General features: G+C 45.2%; 1 protein-coding gene across 1 annotated transcript in view; it reads right to left on the bottom strand.

Moving 5' to 3' along the window:
* LOC138266411 (solute carrier family 2, facilitated glucose transporter member 11-like) overlaps positions 1-14,417 on the bottom strand; it is a 137,794-nt gene that overhangs the window by 29,009 nt on the left and 94,368 nt on the right. The window contains exons 6-8 of the mRNA XM_069215180.1: positions 11,612-11,760; positions 10,006-10,193; positions 21-131 (exon numbers count right to left, since the gene is read on the bottom strand). Coding sequence (XP_069071281.1) covers positions 21-131; positions 10,006-10,193; positions 11,612-11,760 — 448 coding nt within the window. The remainder of the gene's footprint in view (positions 1-20; positions 132-10,005; positions 10,194-11,611; positions 11,761-14,417) is intronic.

Genomic DNA, 14,417 nt, shown 5'->3' on the forward strand with positions numbered 1-14,417 from the left:
ATGTTGTTGGAGATACTCACACAAGTGATGGCGGTGATTAATTCGCAGGTCCCTGTGCCAATCACAGCATACTGGATCTTTTCGTACGGGATTCCGGCCTCTTGGAAGACAAATGATGCATAGAAATACATCTATAAACGAAACCCAGATAACTTTAAACATGAGGATAAAGATGCGGTGAAGTCCATCAGAGGGCGAGGGTAAGACACAAAAGTTACAGAGATAAAACTAAGCAAAGAAGACCTGATTATTTTTATATAGCAGCAGGCTGTGGGGCCAGACTGTGAATACGGGTACTTTGATCAGGTTGGGTGCAAGAGGAGGAATCTACGGGATGTGTAAAGAGATCAGATCAGATCTGATCTCAGGAAAACTATGCAAACATTCAGGGCCTCCAGGCTGTCAGGGTCACGATCGGACCGCTGCCAAAGCGGTGGTCCAACCGCGACATTACGATTGTGGCGAAAGAGCCACGGTCGGACCGCCGGCACCGCCACTTTTCGGCCACCGCCGGCACCGCCACTTTTCGGCCACCGCCGGCAGTCCCAATCCACCAGGGTAGCGCTGCCCTGGGGATTACGACCCCTCTCTACACCGGCGTTAAAATGGTGGTTTCACTACCATGTAAATGCTGGAGGAGACGGAGTGCTGGGGGCTCTTGCACCCTATATAAAGGAGGGAATGTGGTACTATGGGATTTGGAAAAATATAAACAAGAAGCAAGAAAATAATTGGAATGATCAAATTGGTATGAAAAGTCAACAATGATAGCGTATACATTTTCAGTGGAGTCTTATTATTCCTTGCTTTCGGATTGATATGATCAGGGCCTACTCAGTGATGATGAATTACATTATCTGACAATTAAGAAACCATTGGTACCTTGTTTCTGTAAATTGCCGAAAATCCATAAGGACAGTACCAACCCACCGGGGAGGCCCAAAGTGTCAGCAAAAGGCAGCCTCTTCGAGAATACTTCTATTTATCTGGATTATTTCCTATGCCCCTCTGTACTGAGTCTTGACTCATATTGTAGGGATAGCATGGATTTTATTATTAAAATTCAAAATATCCCTTGGAAATCAAGTTACATTATGGTAACTATTGATGTTGTATTTTTATACACAAGTATCAAACATGAATTAGGCATTAAGGCTTGTGAGCATTTTTCTTAGGGTTAAGCCATTAAGCTTACATGAACACTCTAAAACGCTTCTAAAAATGTTAAAATTTTGTTTGGAGAATAACTATTTCCTATATGAGGATCAATGGTTTAGACAGGTCATGGGGACAGCGATGGGAAGTTGCTTTGCTCCAAGTTTTGCATGTTTGTTTATGGGTTGGTGGGAGACCCAAAATGTGATATCAGAAGAGAATGAAGGATGGATGCAACATGTGATTCTTTGGACAAGATATATCGATGATCTATTTATCGTTTGGGATGGTCCTGAAAATATATTACATAATTTCCTAGATTGGTTACCAAAAAATGATCTCAATTTGAGTTTCACATGTAAGTATGATAAATCTTTTATGGAATTTTTGGATGTCAGTGACAGTGGAAGGGGGAGACTTTGCATACCAGTCTTTTTAGAAAAAGTACTGATGGTAATAGCATTTTGCACGTGAAAAGCCATCACACGCCAAGATTAAAATGGAGTATTCCTTATGGTGAATTACCCAGAGCGAAAAGGAACTGCAGTACAAGTCAGATCTTTCAAAAAGAACAGAGGAACATGGTGGAAAGATTTAGATCTAGGGGGTATCCAATGAGAGTTATCTAAGAAGCCTGTAGAAAGGCCCCTAGGTGTGCAACAAGATAGTCTCCTGATCCCTAGGAAACGGGAAAGAGAAGATGATACAGTGAGATGTATTACTAATTTTAACTCAGATTCTGATAAAGTGTTGAAGATCATGAAACAATACTGGCATTTGATAAAAGCAGATAAAGTGATAGGACAATTGGTAAGCCCTCATCCTAGGATTATATTCAGGAAGAGTAGTTCATTGTGGGATATATTGGTACATAGTTATACAACTAAGAAGGAGACTTAGGGGATCATTCCAACCCTGGCGGTCATCGACCACCAGGGTGGACGACCACGGAAGCACCGCCAACAGGCTGGCGGTGCTTCCTTTGGTATTCCGAACGTGGCTGTAAAGCCGCGGTCGCCCAGCCGGGGCCGGCGGTTTCCCGCCGGATTTCCCCCGGCTGTGAGAATCCTCCATGGCGATTCCGACCCCCTTCCCGCCAGCCTGTTTCTGGCGGTTTTCACCGCCAGAAACAGGATGGCGGGAACGGGTGTCATGGGGCCAGTGGCATGGGCAGTGCAGGGGCCCCCCAACAGGGCCCCAGCATGATTTTCACTGTCTGCATTGCAGACAGTGAAAATTGCGACGGGTGCAACTGCACCCGTCGCACCCGTGCAACACCGCCGGCTCCATTCGGAGCCGGCTTCAATGTTGCAGGGCCTTTCCCGCTGGGCCGGCGGGTGCTCCTTTGGGGGTCGCCCGCCGGCCCAGCGGGAAAGTCAGAATGGCCTCCGCGGTCTTCTGACCGCGGAGCGGCCATTTGGCGGTTCCCGCAAGGCGGGCGGCATCCGCCGCCTGCCCGGGTCAGAATGACCCCCTTAATTTTTTGGTAACCAGAAAGGTGTTTATAGGTGGTTGTGAGAACCTGATCTTCTCCTGATCTTTTTTTACATGCTGTGGCTACCAGATCTCCTATTTGCCTAGTCTGATCAATGGATCTTCCCCTTACTCGTTCACCAGACGTCTCTGCTTACACACTCTAATGTACATATCTCTCCCTTAGTCTGATCAGCAGATCTTTACCTTTCATAAACTGTCTTGCTGCCAGTATTTTCACTTGCACACACTGATTACCAAATGTCTCTCTTACTCAGACCTCAAGCCACATCCTATTAAGCCTGTATATGCACCACATCAGCACTACACACTCTCTAGTCTAATCATCCCCACTTACACAAGCTTGGTTGCCAGGAGTTTTCTGTGGCCTCACAATGTGGCTGCCTTCAAGCTGTCTGATGGATTGCCAGATCCCCTTACAGTTTAATTACTCTTGTTTGAAGAGGACTTCCTTCTGGAGAGATTGAGGAACTAAGACCTTCATGACGACTTCGGCGGACGGCGAAGCTACACAGTCAGAAAACCGCCAGTGCAGTGATCTGACTGCCATGGCTATTAGGAGTTTCCCGCTGGGTCGGTGGGCGGAAACAGTGTTTCCACCCGGCGGGCCAGCAGGAAACAAGCCACAGCATTGACACCGGCTCATAATAGAGATGTGGCAATGTTGCGGTGCGGCGGGTGCAGTAGCACCCGTGCGCAACGGAGCTGCCCATGGGGGCTCCTGCACTGTCCTTGCCAAGTATATATATATCTACGAACACACACATACACATGTATGTTCACTAGAAACAAGGGTTAAAGAGATGTAGTTAGATTTTCGAAGGAGACCTGAAACGCAACAACCAATGAAACATGCCTGTTCTGGTTTAGTGACCTAACTATCATTTTCGTCCTCATCAACACTGCTTATGACCTCACATAATACATCACTCATGACATCTAAAATCCCTATATGGTAATATAGGGGCCCTATTACACAGTTACATGTAATGTATCCTCTCTTCCTCATCAATGAAATACATCAGTGATGTCATCAATAATGTAATTTGAGATGTCATCAATGTCATTAGCCATGTCATGAGTGATGTAATTTTAGAGGTCATAAGCAGTGCATGGTGAAGGCAAAAGTGTGAGTTAGTAGAATTCTGTTTTTTTTTAGAATACAATTTTCACCTAACTATACCATCACTTTTGATTTATTGAATAGGTACCCTACCAATATCGTCCGTGGCAGTGGGCTGCGGGCAAATTTTATAAACTAGAAAGTTCTGCAGGACTGAAAGGGCGAAATGCCTGTCCCTGCAGACCTGACTGTCCAGGCAGTAATGTTTGGCAAACATGTGCAGGTATGCTACGTTGCTGCTTGACAGATGCCCAGGACTAGAACTCTATGTGCTAACGCAGTGGTCGCAGCTTTTCCTCTGGTGAAATGGGTTCTTATCCCCTCTGGAGGCTGCTTTTTAGCCAAAGCATAGGATATCTTTATACAGAGAATGACCCAGTGTGACCCAGTACTGCCCGACTTTTCTTTGCTCCATCATACCCCGCGAAGAGTTGCTCGTCCACCCGGAACTCTTCTGTGCGGTCACGGTAGAACGACCATGCTCTTTTTGGGTCCAGACGGTGGAGTCACTCCTCTTCTTTAGAGGGATGTGGAGGAGCATAAAAGGTGAGCAGGGTGATTAATTGTCCCACATGGAATGGGGTCACCACTTTTGGAAGGAAAGGGGCCCTAGTGCAAAGCACCACTTTGTCTGGAAATACAAACAAATAGGGATGCTTGGATGACAAAGCCTGCAGCTCCTTCACCCTTCTGGCAGATGTTATTGCCACTAGAAAGGCTGTCTTGATAGTAAGCAGCCGGAAGGGACAACTGTGCAGTGGCTCGAAGGGAGCACACATGAGGTAGGTGAGAACCAAATTAAGGTCCCACTGAGGCCTGATAAAGGGTGATGGGAGAAACATATGTAGATCCCTTTGAGAAATCTATTTATAATAGGGGACTTAAAGACAGAGGGTTGGTCAGGCAGTCACAGGAACGTGGATGGAGCAGACAGATATCTGTTAGAATGACCCAGAGCAGACCCCTGCTGGGTAAGGGTACGAATGAAGAGAAGAATATCAGGGAGAGAGGAAGAAAGAGGGTTGATAGACTTTTCTGTACAATATAATACAAACTTTTGCCATCAGCAGGTGTACACCGTCTTTGTTGAGGGATGCTGGCTGCCAGAAAAACCTTGCTGACTTCAGGAGGAAGGTCAAAGGTTGTCAACTGTTGACACTCAATATCCATGCAAGAAGGCAGAAAGTTGATAGGTTCAGGTGGAGAACCCTCCCCTGCTGCTGGGACAGAAGATCCTCCCAAGGAGGATCGATGCTCATTCCCAGAAGCTCGGGATTCCAGACTCTCAATGCCCAATTTGGAGCCACAAGAATGAGGTTGGCCCAGTCGTTCTTGATCTTCTTGAGAACCTGAGCAGAAGTGGTATGGGCTGAAAGGCGTACAGAAAGCCTGAACTCCACTCAAGACGAAAAGCATCTCCAAGCGATAGCCGCCTTGAATACTCCAGCGCGCAAAACAGCTGACATTGCGCGTTCTCTTCAGAGGCAAACAGATCTAACCAAGGCTCTCCCACTGCTGAAACAGTCCTTGTGCCATCTCCGAATGGAGACGGCACTCGTGATCCGCTAGACATCTACAGCTGAGTTTGTCCGCCCTGGCCTTCAGAGAACCTGCCGGGTATTGAACCACCAAGGTTACGCCCTGCAGTTCCAGCCATGTCCAGAGACGCAGGGCCACTTGACAAAGAGTCCAAGACCCCACCTACCCTGCTTGGCGGTGGTGTTTGTTTGTGAACACCTGCACTATCCTCTCCTTGATAGAGGGAAGAAACGCTGTCAATGCCAGTCAGATCACTTGGAGCTCCAGCATGTTGATGTAGAGTGCAGATTCAGATGGAGACCACAGTCATCTGATCTCCACATCTCCGAGATGACCACCCCAACCCAGGAGTGACGCGTCTGTCTCCACTGTGAAATCTGTTTGGAGAAGATAGAGGAGTCTGCCTCTGACCCAATCGTGGTTCATCAGCCACCACTGCAGTTCTTTTGCAGTTCCCTCTGAGATCTGGACCATGTTGAAGACATTCCTCTGATGCTGCGTCCACTAGAACTTCAGGTCCCACTGCAGTGCACTGAAATAATCGTCACAAACATGATTACTAAAATGCTTTAACTTGAGAGCTGCTCTTATCCTCTCTGGTGTCATTAGTCACACGGGACTCGCGCTTCATTTTTAGTAAACCTGATTCACATAGATTATTTAAAAATTCATTATTTGCCCGTCAATTGTTCCATATTTTAATATGCACTGTTTAAAGTCTAAAAGCATCCTTTGTTAATGTCCTGTGATTAGAACATGGGTTTACAGATAGTATATGTGTTGATATTGAAAATATGTCCTGATATCTATTGCCACTGCTGCAAGCTGCTCCATTTGCTTGCACTGCATTTTATACCCCAGTCCAAAAGATATAACAGGATGCCTAGTACATTCTAAACATGGAATGAGTGGAACTTGCATGTCTAGATGTCTGTAGCGCACATACATAGGGACACATTTTTGCACATGATAACACACACACATACATACTTACATACAATCAAACAGACGAGCGCCCATGCATGCACATTCATTTCCCACACACTTGAATAGTCTCTCTCAGACACATAGAAGCAGATACATAGAGACACGCACGCACCGGCATGATTACACACTGAAACACGCATGCTCACGAAAACGTCTAATTCTAACTTTTGTTAAAATATAACCAAGTATTTAACTAAGTAAGAATTGCAGCAGGGATCCAATCTGTGGCCCCTCTGCAGGGAGCACAAGGCAGTGGTCATGTATTCCTGTTTTAATTGTGATTCTGTTCAAATGGGTGTGATGTGACCCCCACCATGGGAGTACACAGTCTGCAAAATAACAACAAGGTGAAAGTAAAAGAAAACACGGGGTTCGTTTGCTAGTTAAGTCATTTCTAACTTTTACACCCACCACTTTCAAATATCACTATCTGCTACTGCATGCACCCACCATCATGACCACAAAGCAACTATCATATGCCACCACAATCATCTATCTACATCCATTCAACCACCAACAAACATCCACACAACCACCATCACACATGCATGCACCCACCATTATGCACCAATACACAACATCGTACGAACACACAGCCATTATAAGGCAACAAAGCCATCATCATACAATAAAGCACCTGCAGATCCAGTATAAATCTATTCATCAGGTTTTATTCAAATGAAAAATATCAGCACATCCGTGACATTACCAGTAAGACATTTGAAATGTCATCAGAGATGTCAGGTCTGAGGTCATGAGCAGTGCACAGCGGGGTGGAAGATAGTTCATGCAGCATACCATAACTGGGCGATTACCAGGGGATTTTAGGTTTTGTAACAGGCGATAATGTCACTTTAAATGTTTTTTTTGAGTGAATCTGTTCATATAGAAAGGTAGGAAAAAAGGTTTTTCAGTATATTTATTTTATCTCAATTTGACGTGATGATTTGATGCAGTACAAGGTGAGGCACTCTTACACTGTTAATGCCAGTTGACTGCTAATCGTACCAAACACTTTGGGGGTTATTCTAACTTTGGAGGAGGTGTTAATCCGTCCCAAAAGTGACGGAAAAGTGACGGATTTACCACCAGCCGTATTACGAGTCCATTATATCCTATGGAACTCGTAATACGGCTGGTGGTATATCCGTCACTTTACCGTCACTTTTGGGACGGATTAACACTCCTCCAAAGTTAGAATAACCCCCTTTATGTTGAGGATTTCAATGCCATGAAAAAAGAGCAAGGCAGATCTCATTCTGGGATGCTCAAGAACAGCTGTCCGGAAGTCTGGGGATGAGCTGCTCATGCCATATGCAAGGGTGACATCAAGGGATAATTTATGTATACAATTATGTGAAAGAGGCAATAAGTGACTGTATGAGGGACTATTTGATAAGAAACGATAGGATTTCATAAGATATGGTGCGCAGACTACACGGATCAGGTAGATCAGGGGACCATACTTTTTTTTTTTTTAGAAGAGGAGGTCTGTAGATCATATTCTACAAGCAGGGAGTTTGGTCTATGTTGGACCTGGCCCTCCCTGCAGGGTCACCCCAAACGTAGGACATGTACTTTTAAGGTCTACATCTTCCATAGGATAACACTGGGGTTACATTATTACCTTTTATAAATGTAATTTCCAAATGGGAACAGGTACCCGATTCATGTTTGGTGTCTCTGGAATCATAATTTAAAATCCTAACTTATGGTGAAGGCGGATTTTGAATTATATTTCTAAAAATGCCACTTTTAGAAAGATGGCATTTTCATGCCTTAGACATTTAGGCCCTCATTCCAACTCCTGGCGGTCAGGGCAGCAGAAGCACCGCCAACAGGCTGGCGGTGCTTCCAGGGCTATTCTGACCGCGGCGGTAAAGCCGCGGTCAGAAAAGGGGAACCGGCGGTTTCCCGCCGGTTTTCCCCTGGCCCAGGAAATCCTCCATGGCGGCGCTGCCTGCAGCGCCGCCATGGGGATTCCGACCCCCTTCCCGCCAGCCTGTTTCTGGCGGTTTTCACCGCCAGAACCAGGATGGCGGGAACGGGTGTCGTGGGGCCCCTGAGGGCCCCTGCACTGCCCATGCCACTGGCATGGGCAGTGCAGGGGCCCCCTAACAGGGCCCCATACAGATTTTCACTGTCTGCTTTGCAGACAGTGAAAATCGCGACGGGTGCCACTGCACCCGTCGCACCCCTGCAACTCCGCCGGCTCCATTGTTGCAGGGGCTTTCCCGCTGGGCCGGCGGGCGATCTTCTGGCGGTCGCCCACCGGCCCAGCGGGAAAGTCAAAATGACCCCCGCGGTCTTATGACCGCGGTGCGGTCTTTCGGCGGTTTCCGACAGGCGGGCAGTCGGAATGAGGGCCTTAGTGTCTGTAGCTCATACCTGAGTTACATGACAGGGTGTAGCTTACAGTTAAACTTTGTGTATTTGTCCTAGACAGCCATACAATAGGGAGCTTAGGTGTTCATGGACGGGCCATAACTGGCAGGATGGGATGGAAGAGCTGGGGAACAGCACCACTTAAACTTGAATAGGCTATGCCAGTGGTTCCCAACCTTTTAACTTCTGTGGACCCCCCACTTTATTGTTATTAGAACCCGGGGACCACCACTGAATCATTATTAGAATCCGGGGACCCCTCACTAAGTCAACTCTGAAAGCTGGGGACCTAATCTATTAATATCATTTAATTTTCTAAGCAGTCGCGGACCCCCTGAGGAGGCTTCGCGGACCCCCAGGGGTCCCCGGACCACAGGTTGGGAACCACTGGGCTATGCCAAGCCTCAACACGAAGGGCTGCCTCCCAACTGTACTTAGTCCGGAGACAGGACAGGGAAGTGAGGATGCTGGGGGACTTCAAAAGGAATCCTCTAGAAGCTTCTCCCCCACTTAGAAGTCACAACTGAGTATAAATACTGGCCCTCAGAAAGCTACTCTTCCATACACTTCTGGACCTGTGGATACTCTGCCAAGAAGAAGGACTACTGTGCTGCTGAATGGACTGCCACTCTAATAATTCTGGTTCTACTAATTGGAATTTTGTGATTTTGGTCTTATTTATTTATTAAATCCAGCTCTATTTTACTAATCTGGTGAGGGATCCTTTTGGGTGTGGTGTTTTCACTGTGTTGGTGTTTGAAGTGTTGCACAAATACTTTACAGATAACATATTACCTCTGAGATATGGAGATATGTCTGACTTCTCTGTGCCAAATTCCTAAGGGGTTGAGCACAGGTAAATGTGGGGTTAGCCTGTGCCTTACTCTAGACTGTGCCTTACTCTAACAAGGACCCTGCTTGCAGCTTGATCATGGCTCACACCCATGTCACCTAACAACCCAACTCCTTACAGCCAACAAACTGTGTGCAGGGCAGTATGTGTTGAACTGACTATGCTAAGGGAAGATCTGCTAATGGCATGCTGATACAATGTTGCTAAGGTGCATGATACACAGGGTATTAAGCATACGCAATGACTGTCTAAAGATTAGGCACATCACACTGTGACCGTGCACTTTACATGGAAGGACGAGGAAGGAGGTTGTCTGTGCTAAATATTTTAGTTATAACAGAAAAAAATGGAGCTTTCAGAGTTTGGGGGATGTTTACTTAAATGAAATAAGACTTCCCAGTTAAATATTGTTTTTTTGCTGTCATGTTGTTATTTGAGCAATGCATTTATGAGGTACAGTCCAACACACCGAATCATTGCCACACAGCTGCATGGCACTGCTCAGGACAATGACAGTGATCAGCTGCCACCGGACGGATGGATCCCGGAACAGATCCCAAAGACTTTTGGCCTTCTGACCTTTGATGGCTGTCTGTTCTGCCAACATCTCCTCCATCTCACTGCTAAGGTCGCTGTTACCTCTTAGCCGCTGCAGTGCTGCAAGGAAAATGGAGATCTGCAATCAATAAAAGACTATGGGACCAATGGGAGAGTACTACACCAAGACAATACATCAGCAGCAGAGTCATGCACCATTAGCTTTACATGCCATCTACAAAACATGAGTCCATAAATGGCAGCCTCAAAAACAACACACCACTCAACTGGCAACTTACTCCACTGATAACTGCACTTTACTCTTAAAGCAATAACCAACCAAAGAAGTTACCAATGACAAAACCTTTCACAAATGACACAGAATTGCTGGTAAACGAAAGTATCCCTTCTAGCAGAAATTCCAAGAATGAAAAAAGCTACCAATGAAACACAGTTCGATCTATGATTGAGAATTTCACTAGATATGTGTGACAAACAAAGATAAATATGTTGTTCACATGACCGCTATGAGGTTTAGATGAATAGTTTCACACCGTTTAGATACCTTTACACTAAAATGACAGTTCATAATTTATTAACCCTACATGAATTACAGCAAATAAGCCCTTTTGGATCAATGTCCCCTTATTCCATCCCTGCCTTAGGGTCTGAAACAAGAGATATCACTGTATCCTTCAGGAATTCCTCTGTTAGATCTCCATAACTGACTGTCTCGGATATATCTTATTGAAGTGAATACTGCATCCAATTTGAATGGCTTGATGGATCATCGGATGACTGAAGTTTTTTTTATCACAAATCGAAATTCTTGCTAAACCTTCGAGAGAAGTCAAAACTATCTTACAGAAATAAAGGCAGATCTTACAAGCTGGAAATCTGGTTACCACCAAACAGGTTAGTACCCATGAAGGGCCTGGTATGGCTTGTACAATCATTTACATGCTGGATATGTCTGACATGATATCAATAATACAATCTGTAGCATTCTGGAGTAGAATAACCTAAAACAAGTGATAATAGGGCAGGAGGAAGCAAATCATGGCCTATATGCTTGGTTAACCTAAATGTCTCAATGGTTCATACAACATGCTTCTGAAAATGCAAGTTGCTCTTTCTGTTACATTTTAATAGGCATCACATATGAACTGTGATTTCACAGATCAGAGCAGACATTATGCCAGCTGGTGGGCATTGTGAGAAGCTCACATACCTTTGGAGGAATATTACATGCCAAGGCTCTCAATCTGCCTTCTATCTCCGGTACAAAATTTCCACCCTATATTATTCTCGGTGCCCAGAGGGGATTACTCAACACTATTCACTGAACATGAAAACAGACTCAAAACTAGAAACCAGATGGAAAGGTTAGATACGAAAGGCATAAGAATAATCCACAGCATTCAGAATACAGTAGTCATAGCACTAATCAGCAATGAGGAGATGCTGAATGGCACACAGCTCAGAGACTTTAATCTGCTGGTGACAGGTTCTGCACCAACACTGGCACAGGAACTCACCAGAGATGCAAGAATCTTTATCTCCACGGTCAATCAGCAGGTATCGTGGGCTCTCTGGAAGCCATGGCAGAGTTATCAGCTGCAGCAGGGCGGGTACTGCATTGCTGGCTAGCAGGAGAGGCCAGCTCTCCTCACTTCCTAAAATCTCCCTGAAAGCATGAACATAGGTACAAATAAAGCAATGCATGAAAGGTAGATACACTCATAACCATAATAATTTATAATGTCCTACAAACTCTACAGACTCTTTGCGCTTCGCAAATTTTCCAAAGAAGCTTTCATTGTTGATGTCATGGTGGATATCCCATGGAATATTTGTAAAGATAAAGATTTTGCAGAGCTTCCATGTAGGAAGTTGGCTCTGGATATACTATCTCAAAGTAAGAGATAGTGTGCACAAAGTCCAAGGGTTCCCATTAGAGGTAAGTTAGTGGCAAAATTAGGTAATTCTAATGCTCTATTTTGTGTTAGTGTGGTCGAGCAGTAGGCTTACCAGAGGGTAATGTTAAGCATTTGTTGTACACACACAGGCAATAAATGAGGAACACACACTCAAAGACTTAACTCCAGGCCAATAGTTGTTATATAGAAAAATATATTTTCTTAATTTATTTTTAGAACCACTAGTTAAAGATTTGAAGTAAATACATCAAATGCAAGGTACTCCACACAAGTAAATTAGGAACGTTGAATTAGAGCAATAACATATACAGTTTTTGTAAAAATGGCAATAAACTATTTTAAAAGTGGACACAGTGCAAAAATCAACAGTTCCTGGGGGAGGTAAGTAATGGTTAGTTTGTGAGACAAGAACGAGTTACTTACCTTCGGTAACGACTTTTCTGGTGGATACATTAGCTACCTGTGGATTCCTCACCTAATGAATACTCCCATAGCGCCAGCATTCGACGGAAATCTTCTTCCTAGCTTCTGCACGTCGACGAGGACGTCACAGTTGCTCACGCGACGCCGTCTGACGTCATACAAGCAATAAGAGGTCCTCGCCGACGTGCCGACGTCAGTACCAACATTTTTTACGTGCCTGAGAATAATAGGCCATTGAGATGAAAGAACAATAGTAATATTTAATGATATTTCAAACAAACATCATTCTGAGAATTCAACCTACCATTTTTTTTTTTTGTATACAAGTAAATAAATATATGAACTATATATATACATATAAACATATATACATAATATATACAAATCCTCAAAACCAAGAGGAGCACACTCAAGAATTACTTGGTTAGACCAAACAGGCAACAGGGAGGCGGGTGGGACCGTGAGGAATCCACAGGTAGCTAATGTATCCACCAGAAAAGTTGTTACCGAAGGTAAGTAACTCATTCTTCTGATGGATACAACTACCTGTGGATTCCTTACCTAATGAATAGAGTCCCAAAGCAGTACTGCACTCGGTGGTGGGTGCCTGAATGGTCAAACCAAGAAATCCTGCAGCACTGACCGTGCAAAATGGCCATCCCTTCTGACCTCAGAGTCCAAGCAGTAATGCTTCGCAAAAGTATGAAGGGATGACCAAGTTGCGGCCTTGCAGATGTCGACCACAGCAACACCCCTAGCCAAGGCCGAAGAGGCCGACTTAGCTCTGGTGGAATGAGCTCTTATACCATCAGGGGGATCCTTCTTTGCTAAAGAGTAACACATTTTAATGCAAAGAACAACTCACCTGGAGAGTGTTCTCTTGTGGACTGCCTTTCCTCTCCTCTTTCCCACGTATCCGATGAAAAGCTGATCCTCCAGCCTGACTTCCTTTGTCCTGTCTATATAAAAGCTTAGCGCCCTCTTTCGGTACAAGCGGTGTAGTCTCTCTTCTTCCTTTGATGGATGAGGTAGAGGATAAAACGTGAATAGAGTAATTGTCTGGGCCAAATGAAAGGGTGAAACAACCTTCGGAAGGAAAGCAGCCTTGGTCCTCAACACCACCTTATCCCCATAAAAAGATGTATAAGGGGGTTTTACCGATAGAGCCTGCAACTCACTCACTCTCCTTGCAGAGGTAATTGCAACCAGGAAAACCGTTTTAAGAACCAATAATCTTATGGGGCAAGAATGCATAGGCTCAAAAGGGGACCCCATAAGGAAAGTTAGAACCAAGGTCAAATCCCATTGAGGCATAATGAAAGGAGTTGGAGGGAATTTATTCATAAGGCCCTTCAAGAATCTAAGTACTATTGGGGATTTAAATAAAGAAGGCTGGTCCGGAAGACAAATAAAGGCTGACAAGGCAGACAAGTAACCCTTAACAGTACCCACTGCACAACCCCTCTGTGCTAAAGATAAAGCAAAAGATAAAACATCTGACAAATGAGCACCTAAGGGATCAATCTGCCTCTCTCCACACCAAACCACAAATTTAGACCACCTATTAGCGTAGATAGATTTAGTGGAGTGTCGCCTGGCCGATAAGATAACATCCACTACCTCAGGCGGGAGAGAAAAGGAACTCAGGTTGCCCCGTTCAATCTCCAGGCATGAAGGTGCAGGCTCTGGAGGTTGGGGTGTAAAACCTGCCCCTGCGACTGCGAGAGGAGGTCTGCCCTGAGAGGGAGACGGAGCGGAGGGCACAGTGAGATTTGGAGAAGGTCGGAATACCACACCCTCCTTGGCCAATCCGGAGCTATTAAGATGACTTGGGCCCGGTCTTGGCGAATTTTCCTCAACACCCGAGGAATCAAAGGTATGGGGGGGAATGCGTAAAGCAGCTGGTCGCACCAGGTCATCTGAAACGCGTCCCCCAAAGCTCCTTGCACCGGATACTGGAGGCTGCAGAATAACGGGCAGT

The sequence above is a fragment of the Pleurodeles waltl genome, chromosome 11, assembly GCF_031143425.1.
Source record: "Pleurodeles waltl isolate 20211129_DDA chromosome 11, aPleWal1.hap1.20221129, whole genome shotgun sequence".
Classification (NCBI taxonomy): domain Eukaryota; kingdom Metazoa; phylum Chordata; class Amphibia; order Caudata; family Salamandridae; genus Pleurodeles; species Pleurodeles waltl.